This window comes from Artibeus jamaicensis, unplaced genomic scaffold (assembly GCF_021234435.1).
Source record: "Artibeus jamaicensis isolate MK-2021 breed Jamaican fruit bat unplaced genomic scaffold, CSHL_Jam_final scaffold_833, whole genome shotgun sequence".
Lineage (NCBI taxonomy): Eukaryota > Metazoa > Chordata > Mammalia > Chiroptera > Phyllostomidae > Artibeus > Artibeus jamaicensis.
Genome location: NW_026522056.1, coordinates 2341867 through 2359980, shown reverse-complemented (window position 1 = coordinate 2359980; position 18114 = coordinate 2341867). Strand labels below are relative to the sequence as shown.

The following is an 18114-nucleotide window of genomic DNA, read 5'->3' as shown; positions in this document are numbered from 1 at the left end:
GGCCCTCCAGAGCCAGGTAGAGAATTCCTGGGTGTTTAGGAAGTGCCCGGGACCTGACTGGTTAGGCGAACAGAACTCAGTCTTATCACAAGAGTGGTTGTGACCAGCAGAGCCGTGGAAACCCATGTAGGGCCTGGGGGCCTGGACTCTGGACAGGAGGAGAGGGAGGAATCTAGAAGGAAAGGGGAAGCTCAGACATGTGGCTGAAGGCGTGGGTCTCCAGCATGACAGTCAAGGAAGGGGGGTGGGGATGGACAACAGAGCGTCAATAAACCCAACATTGCATTTTGTTCATTGGCCTCTCAGCCCACTGCTGGGCATCATGGTTTCAGTGAGTGCGGGGCTGGGGGTGGGGCAGGCGCCAGCAGGGGCAGGAGGGGGCGGAACCACCTGGCCCCACACACTTTCAGGGAAGCTGTTTCCACTTCATCTGAAAAGGAGACACTCATGCTTTGAGCGTGCTTTTCTCTGTAGCTTTGGTTAGCAAAAATTTAAGTCCAAATTCTCAGATGGTGTTTATTTATAAAGAAACTAAATCAGGCATTTTCTCTTCTTTATTGCAAGCAGATTCAAGTCTTTTGTTTAGATTATCTGCAGAGAAGTCCGATATAATTAACTCATACTTTATCAACAGAAATAAAAGTTAAAAACACCATATAAAATAAACTTTACAGAAATGTAAGATTTGGTTTAATTTACAATTCAATTTTTCAAAGCAGGTTACTGAATTATTATCAATTAAACATGACTGTTTGGAGGCTGATTTATTATTTTAAATGCACCTACTATATTCAATAATTTAAAAATAAATTCTAGTATTTGTGATGAGGACAACTATAGATTCCATTCCTGTTTAATATATTTTTAAAGATTTTCTTGTATTACATTACATATTCAATGGACATTTTAAACAGCAATTCAGACACACATAATTTTAATTCAGAGACAATATATGCATATTAAAATTCTGTATGTTTTGATATAAGGTAAAAAATAAAGCTATATAAACTGATCTTTAGATTTTTTTCTGCAAAAGTAGAATCACGCTTTAATAATACTTCCAACATATCTTCATTAAACCTTTGTTTATAGATAATATGAGAATGATTCTCTTTCTCATTTACCTACCTTCTAGCTTTAAAGAAAATGCATGTGCAAACAGAAATTTCTCCTATTTTTAAAGTGATGGGAAATCTCCAAAAGAAATGTAGAACACAAGAAACTGCATACCAAACTGTCATATTGAGTTGTCAAATAAGTAATATTAATTTAAAGATGATGTAGTAGTGGTTGCTTTAGGTTATTATTAGTCAGTGCAAAACAGGTAAAATTAGTGGTTTTAAAGAAAAAGGCCAGAAAACTTCCTTTAGGTTGCACTGAACATTTGGTTGATGCCCAGCAAGTTAAGAATAGCTGTAACAGCATGGGTGAGCCGTTTTTGTAGTTAGTAGTTGCAAAACCACACCAGGCCAAACTACAATTCTCTAAGCCTGTTACTGCAGAAGCAGGTCACCCCCAGCCTCCTCCGGCCCAGGCTGCACCAGCACCAGGTGTTATCTGGTCTGCATTCACCCTATTGGGTCAAATTCATGGGGGCGGGTTGACTGGATTCTAATAGGAACTGCCAAGAGAAGGAACCCTTTTTCCCAGCCGCCCTGAGGCAGAGGGCCTGCCCGTGCTCCTGGACACATGTGAAGATGCTGCAGCTGGAAGGGTCCAGATGCCACTTTCTGCCACTTGTCCTAAGGATGGAGCTCTGGGGAGGTGTCAGTTAGAGGTGGGAGCTGGACTTCCTGAAGAGGAGGAGCTTGGGCCAGGGCACTGCTGCTTGGGTCACCCAGCAGCTCCTCTTCAAGCCCGAGGGCTGCTTCCCGTGTCCTGCCTGGGCATTCGGCACGGAGGCCCGAAGAGCCTCACCTTCTGGAGGCTCCTCGCAGGACCCCCTTAGGAAGGAGACAGGGATGCTTGGGCCCAGGGAGTGTGTATGTGTGTGCAGCTGTGTGTGTGCATGAGAACTGGCACATATGCACAGATGTGGCCACGAGCGGACCTGGAGCTGAAAGCGAGAGAGTGCGCCGTGGTCGGATGGACCACTCATGCACGGAGGACTTGCTGTGGTGGGGAGTGCGGGTTCGGAAGCACGTATTCTGACCAACATGGGAAACCAGGAGTTAATAATCTATTAACATATGCAGTCGTGAATAAGATTTTCAAACTAAGAAAAATGCTTAAATAAGTTGGCTTTACTTGCTTTAAAGTTAAAGGCAAGTAAATACTAGTTACTAATGAGGTGAAAATATCACATTAATATCTGAATATCAGAGACATATCTGAAATGTCATTTCAGTGGGGTTCTTCTCTTCCTCCCTTTATTTTTTGTCTCATGCCCCTTATCTATTTCAAATTATCAGGCTCAGTCCCTTCATTTCCCAAACGACTTTCCAAAAACATTTTGGAGTGTGTAAAGATTTAGTGACTTCTGTGAGGAGACCTGGATTGTCCGAGGTAAATGGCAACTATCTCGATATGGGCGGAAAGAAGATACGGAACCGTCAAGTAAGAAGCTTCTGTTTTAAGGCTGGAGGATAGAAATTAAGAGCAAAACAAAATGCAGACGAAACTGCGATGAACTGTGAAGAATAAGCACTGCAAAATATGCTCTAAATACGCCTTTCAACTGACCACTGCCACCAGAAACAGCAGAAAACAAACAGGTGTAGAGAATTAAATCAAACCTGAAAATTCACATTCATCAGATATTGAGACACTCAGTGAAGACGCTCGCCAGAATTTAAAGTGGCCAAAATTACATCAACTTAAAAAATAAAAGCTTTAAAAACATACCTTAAAAATTAGATATGATACGTTAACAAATAAATGAATAAGAGATATAAACGGCTATGAAAATACTTCAGTGCAAAGGCAATTTTAGGATTTCTAAAAAAATACGTTACAAAGAATTTGTTAACTAAACATACAGAGAATCTGTCCCCCCACAGGTATTACATTTATACCCACATTAGGTTCTTAAAAACGGCTGTAAAAATGCACACACCATTGTTTGCGGGGGCTAGTGTGGACCAGAATGGCCAAGGGCGGCCACCACACAGAGGACACGGGGACATGACGGGAGGACGGGACGGGGCCCGGAGTGTGCGGTGAGGCGGCCCCTGGGGACGGACGCGACGCCCTCCTCACTCTGTCTCTCTCTAAACCAAATGTTCATCGCCTCGTCTTTGGTATGGTGTCTACACTCACCTCAGTTTATCCCAACTACTTTATGTACGCTGTTCTTACTGTTAATTTACCCCTATGTCAAATAAATATTTTAGGTGAAATACTATACAATCAACTTGTGAAATCTGCACTTTCAAAAATACCTAAATCGAGCATCTCTGAAACAAATTGGGTGTCCGGTCACCGACAGCCCCGGGCTCCACTGCACGGAACCTGGCAGCGGACGAGGTGCCTGCTGTGGGTTTAGCTTCCAGTGACGCTTCTCTAAAAGGCAACCGATTCGAGGTCTGAAGTTCGAATCTCAAACTGAAATGTCTTCTTTAAGGACCATTAAGGCTATGTCGACTAGGTTATTTCTAGAAGTAGAAACACCAGTACAGAACAGTGACAGGAACTCTGCAACAGAGCAGCCTCCGACGGCTCGCCTGCTGGACCGCACGCCAAGACGAAGCAGAGATGGACCGGAAGAACACGCAGAGCAGGGCCTGGTCAGAGTCACCAGGGGGGCGACAGTCCAGGGTGGCAATATTGCTTTTTAGAACTTACAGGCCATCTCGCTGGCAGACCCGTGACGGCCCGAAAGAGATCCTGGAAGGTGAACGCCGCCCCCAGAGACCACTTCTCCGTGAAGACACTGAGAGCGGGTGGGCTACCACAGCCGTATCTGTCCAGGGCACCCCAGACCACCACCCTTCCCTGATATCCGAGGGACGAATGCTTCCCGACAACAGGAAACTGACAAGCTTTACTCTTGGGAGAGTGAAAACAGATACATTGAAACTTGTACTGGGAGAGCTTAAATGGCCAGATTACCTATTCCTTCCACACGATATTCCTTTTTTATTCTCCACGGAGGCAGCTAGGAGTTGAGAAAAGAGGAGACATGGAAACATTCAAAGACACTCCCAAACATACAGGGATAAATCGCCCCTAGGGAAACAAACCTGGAGTCAGACACGACCCTAAACATCAGCATCGGGAGGTGGAGGGCTCTGGACAAAAGCAACAAACAGCACAGTCTGCGACGAGAACGGGAAAAGGACGCATGATTATTCGAGTGTCGGTGCTGGAAGTATCAGAGGGCTGTGGAGAAGGCAGGGCAGAGGCCAGACCCGTGGGTCCCACGGCCAGGGCGAGTCACGTCTGTGCTTGCAGGACGGTTGGTGGGTGTGACTGCCTCCGGCTCGAAGCCGGACAGCCCATCTGCAGGCAGATGTCCTCCTCGGGTGACACACACACGTGGTGGGGACGACGGAGGGCACAGACACAGAGACCCCGACCCGGGGCGGATGTACCAGGTCCTGTGCACGGCCCCCCCGGAGCAGCCTGGCTGCACGCACGGGCCGCCAGGCCTGGAGAAAGGACGGTGCAGACCGCCTGCCCGTGCGCCCCTTCCTCTTCCTTGAGGGCAGAGGAAAAGCACTTGCGCGCACAGCACACACTTGAGGTGCGGCTCTTAAAGGCTTGAACTGGTGATTTGTTCGCCACCTGTCTCCCCGAAGGGCCCGAGGGGGCAGGGCCGCGAGCTGGGACGGCGACGGCTGTTTGGGACGCCGACCGTGGGAGGGGGGACGGGGCTCTCCTTGCTCTCGGGGCGCGTCAGCATCACCTGTCTGGGGCAGGAGCCCGGCTGCGTGGCCGAGGGGCTGGGGCTGTGCAGGGAGACGAAACGGCTGACTTCCGAGAGGCGGTCCTGACTCTGTGTGCGCGTGCTCTGTGGGGGGACAGAAGAGACCGAGTCAGGACCCGCGCAAGAAGTGCATTAACCACGACGGTGCAGTTGCTGCCATCGCCGCCGTGGTCAGAGGGAGTCCCTGCCATCTGAACTCGGCACAGAGGCAGGGTGCGAGCCTTGGCCCGGCCACAGACTCCCCCTGTCGGTCCCGTCGTGGGTCAAGACAATGTCCATAAACATGCAAGGGCCCCAGAGGCTGAGCCTGATTCCTCTACTGTACGAGTGAGGAGCGACCCCTCCGAGTGGGGTCCACGTGGCACTCACTGGCTGTCTCGCCGTCTCCAGCCTGTGCTCACCTTTAGACGCACAGACAAATGGGGCCTGTTCGGTTTCTTGTCAACAGCCCGAGGAGACTGGTGACACATCCTAGACATCCTTAAACTTAACAGGCAGGGCGGGAGTGAGGGGCTGCTGCACAGGAGAAGTCCACTTTAAAGGAATAACCGTTCCAGGCTCGCCTGCTTCGGGACAGAGAAGGTGGGTGAGCGTAGTGGGTGAGCGTGTCCGGCCTGAGGAGTGTGGCTCGGAAGGCTTTTGGACACGGCTGCGTCTCCTCTCTGTTTTTCAGGCACTGGCTCCGCTCCCTGTTCTGGCCGAGGGATGACAATGTGTCCATACCACACATCACCGCAAATCACATGATACTCCATATTTTATTTCCAAATGAAAATGGCCTTTCCTGACAGCCCTTTGGGGTGAAATTTTCTCACCACCAGGGATGAGGGCTGAGCTCCGTCTGGCACACCGAACACGGGGTGCACCGGGCGAGCACGCCACATCAGTGCACTGAACCGTCTTCACCACCGCAGGTGTGTGCACACGCTACTCAACCACACACAGTCCAGCCACTCTCAGGCGGGTCACTTACCTGGGATAGAGATACACCTGTGTGTGTATAAATGATTTTGTTTTTTGGAAAAATGAACCTTTGTTACTGAAATGGCACAGCACAGCAAAACTTTGGAGGAAAAACAGTGTGAAAGCTCACAGCACACCCAGGAAGCCTGCCACCGTGGTGGATGCCGTTACCTATCCTTGGGCTAATGGCGCCTGGGCCCCGGCAAGACGTCCTTCAGAAGTGGCCTGTCCGTGCTCGGCGCGGCACCGAACGCTGTTTTGAGCTTCGAGCTCCTCTGCAAGGTGAGGAAAGACACTGAGACAGCTGCCCCATCAGGAACCTAGAGAGCTCTCTGGGCGAAACCCAGCCCAGCGTGCAGCTGGGGCGTGGGGGCCACACCCACAAGGGCGTGAAAAGGGAGCATCAGTTCATGTGGAAGTCTGTGCAAGACGTGGGCTAGTGGGGTGGGCACCTCCCAGGGCCTCTGCTGAGGAAGGGGTGGTCTCTCTAACAGGGCCCTTCCTGTGAAAGAGACCCAGGGCGGAGCCACTGCCCAGAGGACTGCGGAGGGACAGCAGGGCCTCCGTGGGAAGGGCTGTACTGGGCCTGTTCCCAACACAGCCCCAGCCGGCCACTGCTGAGAACACAGGAAGTGCTTCCAGATCCCTGAAGCTGAAAGTCCCACTACACTCATCTGCAAATGACACTCAAGGTGACTCACCTTGAGTGCCATTTACTGATCAGCTGTCCCCACCACAGAAGAGCACCAAGGGTCTCTGAGGGGAGGAACTGCGTGCCTGCCCATCCTCGTCCTTCTGCCCCTATCTTCCTGCCCAGCCCCACCTGTCTGTGCCTCTGTCTCCCCCTTGCCTCAGCCCTGTACGTAGTCACACAGAAGAGGCCTGCCCAAGACTAGAACCCTGGAAGTTCAAGATGTCACGGTGCTGCAGGTCCACGGGGCCCGGCATCTGAACACTAAGATTTTCCAGTCAAACCATATTAGTTTCTCAGTAATAGGTAGAAGGGATTTTAAAACGTGAAGAATTTTAAAAGGTCGTAATTGCAGAATGCCTTCTGGGGAGAAGAATGAACGAAACAAGAGGTGGAGTTGTTGCCTTTCGAATTATATATATTTCAATTATATATAAAAATATAGGTAGACAGAGATATAGACATATATAAGTTATATATGCATGTACATATATACACACACGTGTACATATATATGTCACCTGGTGTCTGTGATATTTCACTTTTTAGTAGAACAGATTCAAAGAAAAAACATCCATTTGAAGTTCTCTGTATTCCACATAGGGTTAGTCACATGTTTGTTCCTCCAAAGTTTTGCCGAAGTCTGGGTGGCCTTACAGCAACACAAGCACCCACCCTGTGTGTGCCAGGGGGGTGCTGGCTGCAGGGACTCTGTGAAGGTGTGGCTGTGGGGACACCTGTGGGCCACCTCCATGTGGCCTGGACACCACAGAGCACTCAGTGCCGACCTTCTCCAAGCAGCTAGAGTCTGGCTTCTGCAAAGGTTCAGAAGCAAATCAACTCTTTTAAAAATATTTTTTTTATTTATTTATTTTTAGAGAGAGGGGATGGGAAGGAGAAAGAGTGGGAGAGAAACATCAATGTGTGGCTGCCCCTCACGCGTCCCCTACTCGGGACCTGGCCTGCAACCCAGGCACGTGCCCTGACGGGGAATCAAACCAGTGACTCTTTGCTTCACAGGCCTGTGCTCAATCCACTGAGCTACACCAGCCAGGGTGCAAATGAACTCTTAATAAACCACATCAACAGTCAGAGTGTGTATTTTTAGTCAGAGTTGGCATGGCTGAATCCATTTCATAGGCACCGCCTGTGACTGACTGAACTGTTCCTAGTGATTCCATCCTAAATGTTTTCAAGTGTGTAAACAGTGACATGAAGTTATGTTATTAGTTCTAACAAATTCTGATGGCACCAGGCTAGAAAACTTTTGGTAATCAAAAAGTGCCATCCTGTTAGCTAAAAAACAGTGTTTAAAATGTATAGAAGATGAGCTGTTATTTAATGGGAAAAAAAAAAGCCTTTTTCTTGCTTTAGGTACGGTCCTATTAAACAAGCTACAATGGTAAAATAGTATTACCGAATGTCTTTTCAAAGCATCATTAATTTTTGGCTCTATATGGCTAAGAAGTAGACCACTACAGCCACTGAAAACAAAGTAGGTTTCTCTAGAATTTTGACCCCAAACACATCTCTCCTGGCTTTGTGCACAGCTCTGACGGCTGGCCCGAGCCTGCTGCTCTGCAGTGCTCTGAGAATACCTCACGGTGGAGGCCTCAGTGTCCCTGTCTGCAGAGTGGGTTTACAGAGGTGAGTGTGAGCCGGGAGTCTTGCTACCCATCCTGTCTGGGATGCGGAGAGAAGGACGGCACTGCGCTCGCTCAGGGGCTCCTGTGACTGAGGAACCGCCACACCCACACCTTGGAGGGCGGGAACCAGGAGTTTAAGGTGGCACAGCCCGACGCTCTCAGCTGGGCCCGAGTGAAGACACAGCTGCCCCTTGCAGGTGGGACGGATACTTCAATGGACGCTGAGAGAGAAACAGTGGTTAGTAGAACAGTGGTATTGATAGAAAACAGCCCATGTGCCCTTTCCACAAGGGACACTTTATCCACATATTTCCTGGTGTGGTGGCGGTCAGAACGAGCACTGGAGTCATCAACACTGGAGTGTGCGTTCGACAGCTCTGGATCCGAAAAGCCAGCCCTCTGTTGTCGTGTGACTACAATCCCAAACATGCAAAAAGACAGAAAGGCGTCACCTTGTTCCATCAGAAACTCAGACTGCTGGAGGTCTGAGAAAGCATAAAGATGGTTGACTGCTCAACAGAAAGGCACTGGTTCTTAGTCTGCCAGTCCCCGAAGGTTCAGGAGGCCACGCACATCATTAGACAAGGCAGTAGTGGTTATTTAGGCAAAGCAGTCAGAAGGCGGAAGGGAGCGAAGAAAGGAAAAGAGAAACAAGAAGAGACCGTGAGTCTGACTGAACGTCAACAACGTCCCACGCACACTGGCACTGCCGTGCGGTGCCGGCTTGTAGCACATGGACACCAGACGATGCACCGTGGACAGTCCGGCCCCTGTCCAGGGGCTCTCACTTGCTGGAGGGCTCTGTGGACCTCCCATCCCTGCTATATTTCTCTTTCTTGCCACCAAAGCCCTGAACACGTCCCTGTCCTACACTGCTCATTTAAAGGAGGTAACGCCAGTCAGTATGTGGTGAAACTGGACATGCGTGCTCTCACTGAGCTTCCCGAGTTTCTGGCAGCACCGACTTCACAACCATGACAGGTGCACAAAGGAACTGGTGGCACTGGCTTCAACATTTTCAACTGCACCAGAGTTCTAAGGAAGCTCACCAACCCGGATCCCATTCAGCTGCCAGGACTGGTTGGGGTGGGGCGAAGTCAGTGCCGCCCCTCCCCACTCCAGCGCCAGGGGAGGGCTACCTGCCTTCCGTCCCAAACAAGGGCCAGCAACACCCTCCCTCCCACCTTCACCTGCATAACCACTTGTGCTCTAGGAGGAAGACACGCAACCTGGAGGAACAGCCCCAGCTGTGGCTTCTGCCCTCTCACCAGATCTTTCCCTCTCCTCGTTGAGGCTCTGCACCCCCACAGGCAAGTTGCAGGGGTGAGGGGATGGGGGACATGCCCTCCCTGAGAACTCTGGGAAGGGCCAGAGTGGTTCTGGGAAGCTCTGAGTAACACTTTCTGGTGACCTATGCCAGTTTGGGCATTTCGCATCTCACTACCTGAGATGCAAATCCAGAATTAAATCCAGGATTCAGTTTGTTGGGATCAATTTGGAAGTGTGGAAAATAAGTAGACCTCCTAATTACCAGAATTTCCCAATATAAATGTTAAAGTTTAGAGCCCAATTCACCAGCCCTAAAAAACTGCAATTTTACCTTTAAAGTAATGATTAATTTAAACAAAGTTTTTAGATTCACACAAATTTCTTTTGTGTTGGCTTAATCTTTTCCTTATTTCAGCTAATTAACTGCTAAGGTGTAAACATTGGTCATCTTGAATTTTACCTAAAATAATGTTTAAAATAATCTATTATAAAAGTCATTAGTAATACTTGCACTGATGATATTTTTATCCCAAAGCTTTCACGCCACCCTTTGTCATGGCATTTCCCGCTCTGAGCCTGGGGAGCGGCAGCGCACCACCCCCTACCCCAGGAGCAGCTGGGTACCTGCACTCTCTCTGTGGCGCTGGGCCACAGCTGCCTGCACAAGACTTTCTTGAGAACATCGGGAAGGAGGCTGACAGTGATGAGCAGAATGATGGCTAGCCAGGCAGGGCCACTGGATAGCATCTGTATGAACACATAGTACATCCTTTGATAACTGAGGAACGGCCTGCAATGTGGAGGGAGAGAAAGAAACACGTGCAGGTCAGAACCATTAGGGGGCACACTGGAATCCCACCCTTTTTTCTCTGCTAGCACGAAGAGTCCATTTGTTCTGGCAGTTTTTACTTGAGGCGTGGGTAGTCATTGGGTAAGCCATTTAGCTGGCCTGCTATGAATTAAGCACTTAAATAACTGGATGTTGAACTTCCTCTGTAATGTTGGGATGTTATGGATGGGCAAAAGGAGGAAGGAACTTTATGAGGTCATCCCAAAGGGAAAATAAGTCTCTGAAGTGCAGTTATAGAACAACAAAAAATATTTAAAACCATTAAAATAGGTGATTTTTTTGTACTGTAAAATCACAATGGTTATTATCATTAAGATATACAACAGTTCTGATCTGCAGAGCTAGTTAACTACCTAAAGCTTATGCCATAGAAATCTTAAAATTTCTCTATAAAAATAGAGTATAAAATGACTTCCTCATCGGGCAAATCTATAATTCAAAGAATGTATCTATATTGGGCTCCATGAGAGAAGTTGAAAAGGATGAAGCAATTGATGTGATGCTGAATTCATGATCCCTAAAGCCCAGGAGCTAGTCAGAGAAGTTTTGGGGATGGAATCTTCCTCTTGCACAGCCATAGCTTCAGAAGTTCACGGGAACTTCAGGGACTTTTAGCCTGGAGCAGGGTTGTTGGAAACCCACCAAAAGCTTATCTAATTTTTCTGTGCATATTTCCAGGTCTCAAAGAACATGTAATTCATTGCTTTGGTCACTAGAGGGCAGTAATGTAACGAGAGGATGGTGGGTATCTACATCACCAACGTGCAGGCAAGACTCATCACTGAGGCTTTCTTTCTATTTTCAGGGGCTGTCTGTGTGTGTTTACCAGGAGCTGTGCTCCACACTGAAGATGCAAAGTGGAGAGGACACTGCTTCTGGCCTCACATCCAGCCAGGCCTACGGCCAGGCCGGTGCATCCAGTTGAAGGCATTCCCTTGGGGTCATGGCCCCTGCAGCCCGCTCACTGGCCCTCCCCTAGTCCCAGCCCTGCTCACGGAAATGCAGTCTTACCGGGAAGGTAAAAATGTGAACAGGAGAATTACATTAAAGTACGGTACATGTTGTGACAGGAGAATGATGAAATGCGTGGGGACGAGGTTGGGACCATCTGTCTGTGAGGTGGTTCAAGGGCAGCACTGAAGAGGACAACGAACCACTGGGTTTTAAAGGATGAATAAGAGCTCCACAGGCAGGCTAGCTGGAAAGGACACTACTGGTGGGACAGCGTGGGCAAAGGTGTGCTTGTGGCAGTACCAGGATAGATGCCAAATGCAGCCCCTTACTGCCTTCACACCAGGGCTGACCAAACCAGCACCACAACTTGACCACTTGGTTGCGGTAATATCCCAACTGCAAGTCCTGTTCACTCTTCCCTCACATGTCCACGTTCAGTACAGTGGTCTTTTTAAAGCAGCAACCAGATTCTGCCACCCCCTCCGTTTACAATCCTCGGTGCTGTCCCACTGTCATCAGATCGGGGTCAAGGTCCTACCTGGCCGTGGGCCCCCTGTGGCCTGCTCCTACGTCCTTCTCCAGCTGGAACCAGGCCCCTTGACAGTCACAGTAGACTTCCCTTTGCCTGCCAGGGCCCCGCCTCAGTGCTTTTACATGTGCATCCTCCCTCCTTGGGAGCAGGGCCCATCTGCAGTCAGAATGCCTCGGCCCAGGGGAGCTGGGCTCCCTGTCCATCTTATCATTTGTAGTGGGCAGGGAATGCCCACTACATTGCGGTTGCGAGAAGATGGAGTGAGACATGTCCTGTCAAATATTTAACTCACACCTCATTCTAGAAAGCATTTAATAAGTGTGGCCTATTGTGATAATGATGGTGATTTTCTCCCGGGTTTCAGTTTAAATAAAAACTTTATTTGCGAAGCATTCTCTGACCTTCAGTCTGAAATAGGTCCCTCACTATAGCATGCAGTTCATTTCTCACTTGTCAAAAGCCTGAGTAGTTATTATCCAGCATGCCCCCCCACTGAGCATGTGGGTCAAAGGAGCAGGGACTGCAGCTGCCCCGTGCCCTCCATGGTCCCCCAGGCCTTCCCACAGTGCCTTGCACACACCCGGCGTTCAACAAATACGTGCGCACAGGAATGAGGGTGTGTAGAAAATATGTTTGGAGTCCCCAGTGAAAGACACTGCAGGACTACGAAGGTAATAATGATTACATAACACTTCTAATTCATACCAGATAATTCCTCCCCAGAGGAGGGAAAAGACGATGTAGAATAGCAGCGACCCCCAGATAACGAAGTGGTTTATCCAAGTCCAGTAGTGTGTATCTAATGCCAGCTGGAAGAAAAAGATGATTACTGGTGATATCGTCTAGACACGTCAGCGTGAGCCGTGGCAAGGAGACAGAGCCAGAAAGTAATGAAACCAACCAACCAATGCCTCCATTTTAGCCAAAATGCTGCTTAGGGAAAACAAAACCTTAGTCTTCCAAAGAAGATAAGGCACGTGAGACATCAGGTGTGCAATCGCACCTCCCCTAGTAACGCTCATGCTCACAGGAGCCTGGGAAAAGGCACCCAGGAGGCTTCTGGGGGAGGGGGGTGGTCTCAGGGCGATGGCTTAAGGCCTTGGCTATATCCCTACTAAAGAAATTACTTTGGGATTTTCTTCATGACATTTTTTAAAGTTGAGATTGATAGGTGTGGGGATTTTCATAATGCTATTTCACGTAAAATTTGACTTTGAAAATAATTTTAATCTGAATCCTTTTCTAAAGACTCATTGACAGATGGGTGGAAAAGGTGACAGGGATTAAGAAGTACAAATTGGCAATTACAAAAATAGTCTGGGGTACGAAGTACAACATAGGGAATACAGACAATAATATTGTGATAACTATGTATGGTGTCAGATGAGTACTAGACCTACTGAGGCAATCACCTCAAAAAGTATACGTTGATAAATCACTATGATGAACACCTGAAACTAGTATAATAGTGTATGTCAACTGTAATTTAAAAATAATTAAAAATAAATTTAAAAAGGAAAGGCTAATTCCTTCACCTGTTTTCTGTATAATTCCAGAAATCTACATATTGGAGCCCAGGGTGGGGTGAAGCCACTCTGCACCTGACTCATTTGAAAGGCGGTAAGAAGAGCCCTGACTGGGCCCCGGGGCTGGGTGGGCGGCGTGCAGTGCGGGTGTGTGATTTGGAGCAGACTGGTAATGCTCCGGTGGGGAGAGCTACGCAGGCAGGGGCTAACTGTGGCTAGGAGAGAAACATCAACACGAGAGAGCTGACCTTTAGTGTAACTGTAAACACCATCACAGTGAACACCAGTGTCCCGAAGGTCCAGTTTCCAAATATCTGTGGGGACAAACAGTCCAATCAGTCTCTTGTTGATACGTATTTTCCTCTTTTTACACTCAAATGAGAGCGTCTGAAGAATACATCTCATTGTTTAAGTGTGCCAACACCTCACACCCCGAAGATGCAGGGACTTTGTCCTGTTTCCACAAAGTCAGAGGAAACGGCAGTAACCCCCTTGGGCTGCTTGAGACCCCCCAGCTCCCCAGCACCAGCCCTGCACTGACAGTCCTGCCACCTCTGATATCTCCCCTCGGTGCTGGCAACAAACATCAGACCTAACATCACAGACTGGGAGCAAGGAAAGCGCTGAAGAGCTGGCACCGCTGTCCACGGGGCACTGTTTCCTCTGGTTTGTGTTTCATGTAGAAGCAACATTTACCTGTTACCCAGTTCTGTGCTTTCTGCATATTCGAGAATAAACCTTGTGGAGTTTCTGGCTACTCTCTTTTGGACTCAAGCCAAACCCCTGCCTGCTTTGCAAGAAAAACAAGTGCGAGAACGTTTTGCTAGTAAGCAACGAGAAAATCGCCACATTGTGTAGGGTGACACATGGAGGCGACTTTCTTCGGGAAAATCACAGGGAAGGGAGGAATGCAGGCAGGCAAGACGGTCCCCAGCGGCCAGTCTGATGGCCAGAACCAGGGACATGTCAACAGCCCCTCGGAAAGGGCCAGGACAGGAGACAGCACAGAGCAGGGCTTCGGGTGCTCCCGAGGGCTTGGCAGGATGCAGGGGAGTGGGAACGTGGTGGGAGCACTGAGGGTCACATCGTGAGAATGACACATTTCTTAACTACAGACAAGGACACGAGCAAAATAAAGCACTACACTTGAGACGCTTTCTGTTAGAGGGAAAAAATTCAGTCTAGAGGAGATTTCATGCTATGAGAGTAAGTTTCTTTAAGATTTCCACACAAGGAATCTGGAGTGCCAGATACTTTGAACCCATGCCTCTCAGAAAACACTCCTTGTACTTCTTAAAAAGAAAATAAAGCTGTATTTCACAAAGAATTTAAAAACTGGAATACAAACGGCTTTCCTCTGTGGTTAATTTTCAACCACAGAAATACGCCTACACGTAACTCGGTTCAGGTGAATGTGTAGGCTACTGGTCATGGGATGTACTTTGTGAGTAAGAACTGCTGGTAGAGTTTTAGGGGAAAACCTAACTACAGTATTAGTACTTCATAGTAGTAAACAGACTGCTTAAGGGCCAACCCCTCCCCCCCAAATCAACATCTCTTTACCATTCATTCCTCACTTCATTGCTGTGATTGAAACCGGCTGTCCCCTCTCAGACCCGCCTATGCCAAGAGCGCTCAGTGGGGAGTGGGCGCAGGGGAATTCTGTACCCAGGGGACACTGGCAATGTCTGGAGACGTTTTTGGTTGTTGCAGTGGTGGGAGGGGTGCTACCGGCGTCCAGCCAGAGGTTAGGCAGAGGCCAGGCATCTGCTAACTGCAGCGGGCAGCCCACGGCCCAGGGACTGTCTGGCTTTGAACGGCAATAGTGGTCAGGCTGGAAAACCCTCAAAAAAGTGTTCTCCCTTCAATGCTTAACTTTTTTTTATTTTTAGATCTTATTTTTATTTATTTATCTTTTAGAGGGGAAAGGAAGGAGAGAGGGAGAGAAACATCAATGTATGGTTGCCTTTTGTGCATCCCCTGCTGGGAATTTGCCTGCAGGGAACCGGCCTGCAACCCAGGCATGTGCCCTGACTCGGAATCAAACCGCGATTGTCTGGTTCACAGGCCCACGCTCAATCCACTGAGCTACACCAGCCTGGGCCAATGCTTAACTTTTTTAATCCTCTCACCCAAGGATATGCTTACTGACTTCAGAGAGAGGGGAAGGGAGGGACGGAGAGAAGGAGACAAACATCAGTGTGACAGAAAAATATTGATTGGCTGCCTCTCGTAAGCGCCCTAACCAGGGTCTGACCCCTAACCTAGGCATGTGCCCTGACCCAGAATCGAACCTGCGACCTTTCAGTCTGTCGGATGACATTCCAATGAATTGAGCCACACAGACCAGGGCAATGCTTAACTGTTAAGGGAGGAAGATCTGACAGCTCTGAATGGGGCTGCAGTTTGGCAGAGCCCCACAAAAATGCTCGGCCAGATGGGTGCTGGAGAACAAGATGGCTCCGTGTTGTTTTCGTGGGAAGACGATGTCAGCCAAAAGTGAAGGGCGAGCCAGAGGCAGCTCTGCACCCTGCACGGGCGTCCTAGTGGGACCGGCAGTACGACCACCACCCTGCCCCGCGCTCCACTTCCTTACACCCCAGGCCTGCATGCTTGCCACCCCTGCTTGGCAGGAAACCTGAAACTTTTTAAAAAGAGTCAGGTAATAGCAAATTATAGCATTGGAGTTGCACAGAAGAGAGTGACAGGACATTATCAACGGCACCACAAGTCGGGTGCTTCTCTAGAGCACTGCTGGGCTTTCTCAGATTTGGTAGGTCATGCTAAGCCTGGGATCACAAGTCAGGCATCCTAATACCCAGTCTAGTAAACACATGGGCCCTGCCCATGGCTCAGTTGGTGGGGCATCATCCCACAGAGAAAGGTCGCCAGTTCGATTCCTGGTCAGGGCATATGCCTGGGTTGCACATTTGGTCCCTGGTCCGGCACATACAAGAGGCAATTGATCAATGTTTCTCTCTCACATCGATATTTCTCTCCCTCTCTCTTCCTCTCTTCCCCTCTCTCTAAAAATAAATAAAATCTTAAAACACACACACACACACACACACACACGCCTCAGGTGTAATTTTACAGGTGAAGAGCAACAAAGCACAACTCTCTTGAACCCAGAACTGAGAATTTTGGTTAGAACCCCAGGCAATGCTGGGGTCTGCTCTACCCTTGCCTGTGCCCCTCAGCTACTTCCGGCTCACTGGCACAGACAGTCATGGTGACATCTCTGTAAGTTCCTCTTTGTTTCCTTTTTTGTTTTAATGGAGCCCTCAGGCTCATTGCTAACAGTCTATTTATTATTCAAACTGCCATCATCTCTATAGATTTGGAGGTGGGCCACGAGGTGGTTAGGTGGGATACCATTCTCCTTTCTCAAAGGGTTTTCCTGAAGGATGATCTTTTTTTTCCCAAGCAACATAAGTTCCCCATCCCTCCCCCCATAAAACCCTGAGTCTGATTTCTTAACTGTTATCTCCATTGAGCATTTCACTAGCTTTACTGGTTCATTCAGATGATGATGAAAATTTGGTAGGATGTCTCTGGAGCAGCCAGAGACAGATCTGAATTTAATTCCTTCACACACTTTCTCTCTCTTCGAAGGTTTGTATTTTGCAGAAAATTTTCCTGCTTTTTAAAGCCCCGAGGTCCAGACCAATTCAATTTTTATGGGTAAAAGTATTCCACAATGAACATGACTTGCGTTTCTTTCGAGATCACAGTCGTAAGAAACACCCAGCACATTCCCTGCACACACAGATCCCATCCTTCTGTCAAGCCTGCTGGCGTAATCTGCCCTCGCTATACAGGCTGGCAGGGGCTCACATTTCAGCAATATTGATGTCGGCCGGCTCATCCTATACCAGGCTCCAAACTCTCCACTTTTCATCTAGGAACACCCTGCTGTTGTCTTCCTATTCTCACTTGAGAAATAACTGTAGCTCGTGATGTCCGTGTGGAAAATGCCCCAAGTGAATTTCTCTTTTTCAAGAGTTACCTATGATCCCAGTGTTCCCTCAACACTATGCGTGCTCAATAAACATTCCTAGAGAATGATTTAGGTCTTTAAAAAAAGTGGTCCTCCCCTACTGCCAACAGTAGAACTTCCAAATTATACCACCAAGAAGGACATCCAAATTATACCACCAAGAAGATGCATTCTTGTTCATCAGGGAACACCCCCAGAAAGTGGTGAGCACTGTAGTCTCCACCTTGCCCTGCTAACTTAGAACCAGGGGCATCATCACTGGTCACCCCAAAACTACCACATTTACTTGCACTTTGCAGATTTATGGGAATTACTACAGAACTAGCCTATGATACCACTTTTAGTTTTGCAAGTGATCTCATACTCGTACCCCCCAAGCAAACAAGAATTTAAGCATCCAGAATCCAGGATAAGAAAGGCTCCCTCTAGGGATATAACAGCAGATATTCGGCCCTGGGCTTGCCCTTAACGTGGAGTGGCCCTGGGTTATCTCAACCTCCTGGAGTCCTGTCCTCCCAGTGACAGGGGGTAAAAGCGTCCACATTAGGCCCTCCATACACTTGTCACTCATAATTAGGGGTACTATTATTCACCTTGCTCTTACAACTCTTAAGTCTTTAGATTATTTAACTTCTATAGAGCATTAGTGAGCTGAAGCAAATCCCACATCTCGAATGTGTAACTGTAAACACCTTGCACTAAGCACCATGTTTGGCACCAACTGTCCCATGTGCTGCTTGATAATACTGTCAGGTAGGACAGATGGTAACCCAGGCAGGGAGGAGGAAGGAGACATGTCTCGCCCACTGACTCCGC

General features: G+C 48.5%; 1 protein-coding gene across 5 annotated transcripts in view; it reads right to left on the bottom strand.

Moving 5' to 3' along the window:
- Window positions 1-502: 502 nt before the first annotated feature.
- The window catches only part of ATP11A (ATPase phospholipid transporting 11A), a 140869-nt gene continuing 123257 nt past the window's right edge, over window positions 503-18114 (bottom strand). Inside the window, exons 26-30 of one of the 5 annotated variants that reach the window (XM_037140945.2) lie at window positions 13547-13612; window positions 12478-12581; window positions 10061-10226; window positions 6002-6105; window positions 4866-4951 (exon numbers count right to left, since the gene is read on the bottom strand). In XM_037140945.2, coding sequence (XP_036996840.1) covers window positions 6013-6105; window positions 10061-10226; window positions 12478-12581; window positions 13547-13612 — 429 coding nt within the window. In that variant the 3' untranslated portion in view covers window positions 4866-4951; window positions 6002-6012. The other 4 variants (XM_037140956.2, XM_037140936.2, XM_037140950.2 and 1 more) reach the window with 4 other exon arrangements.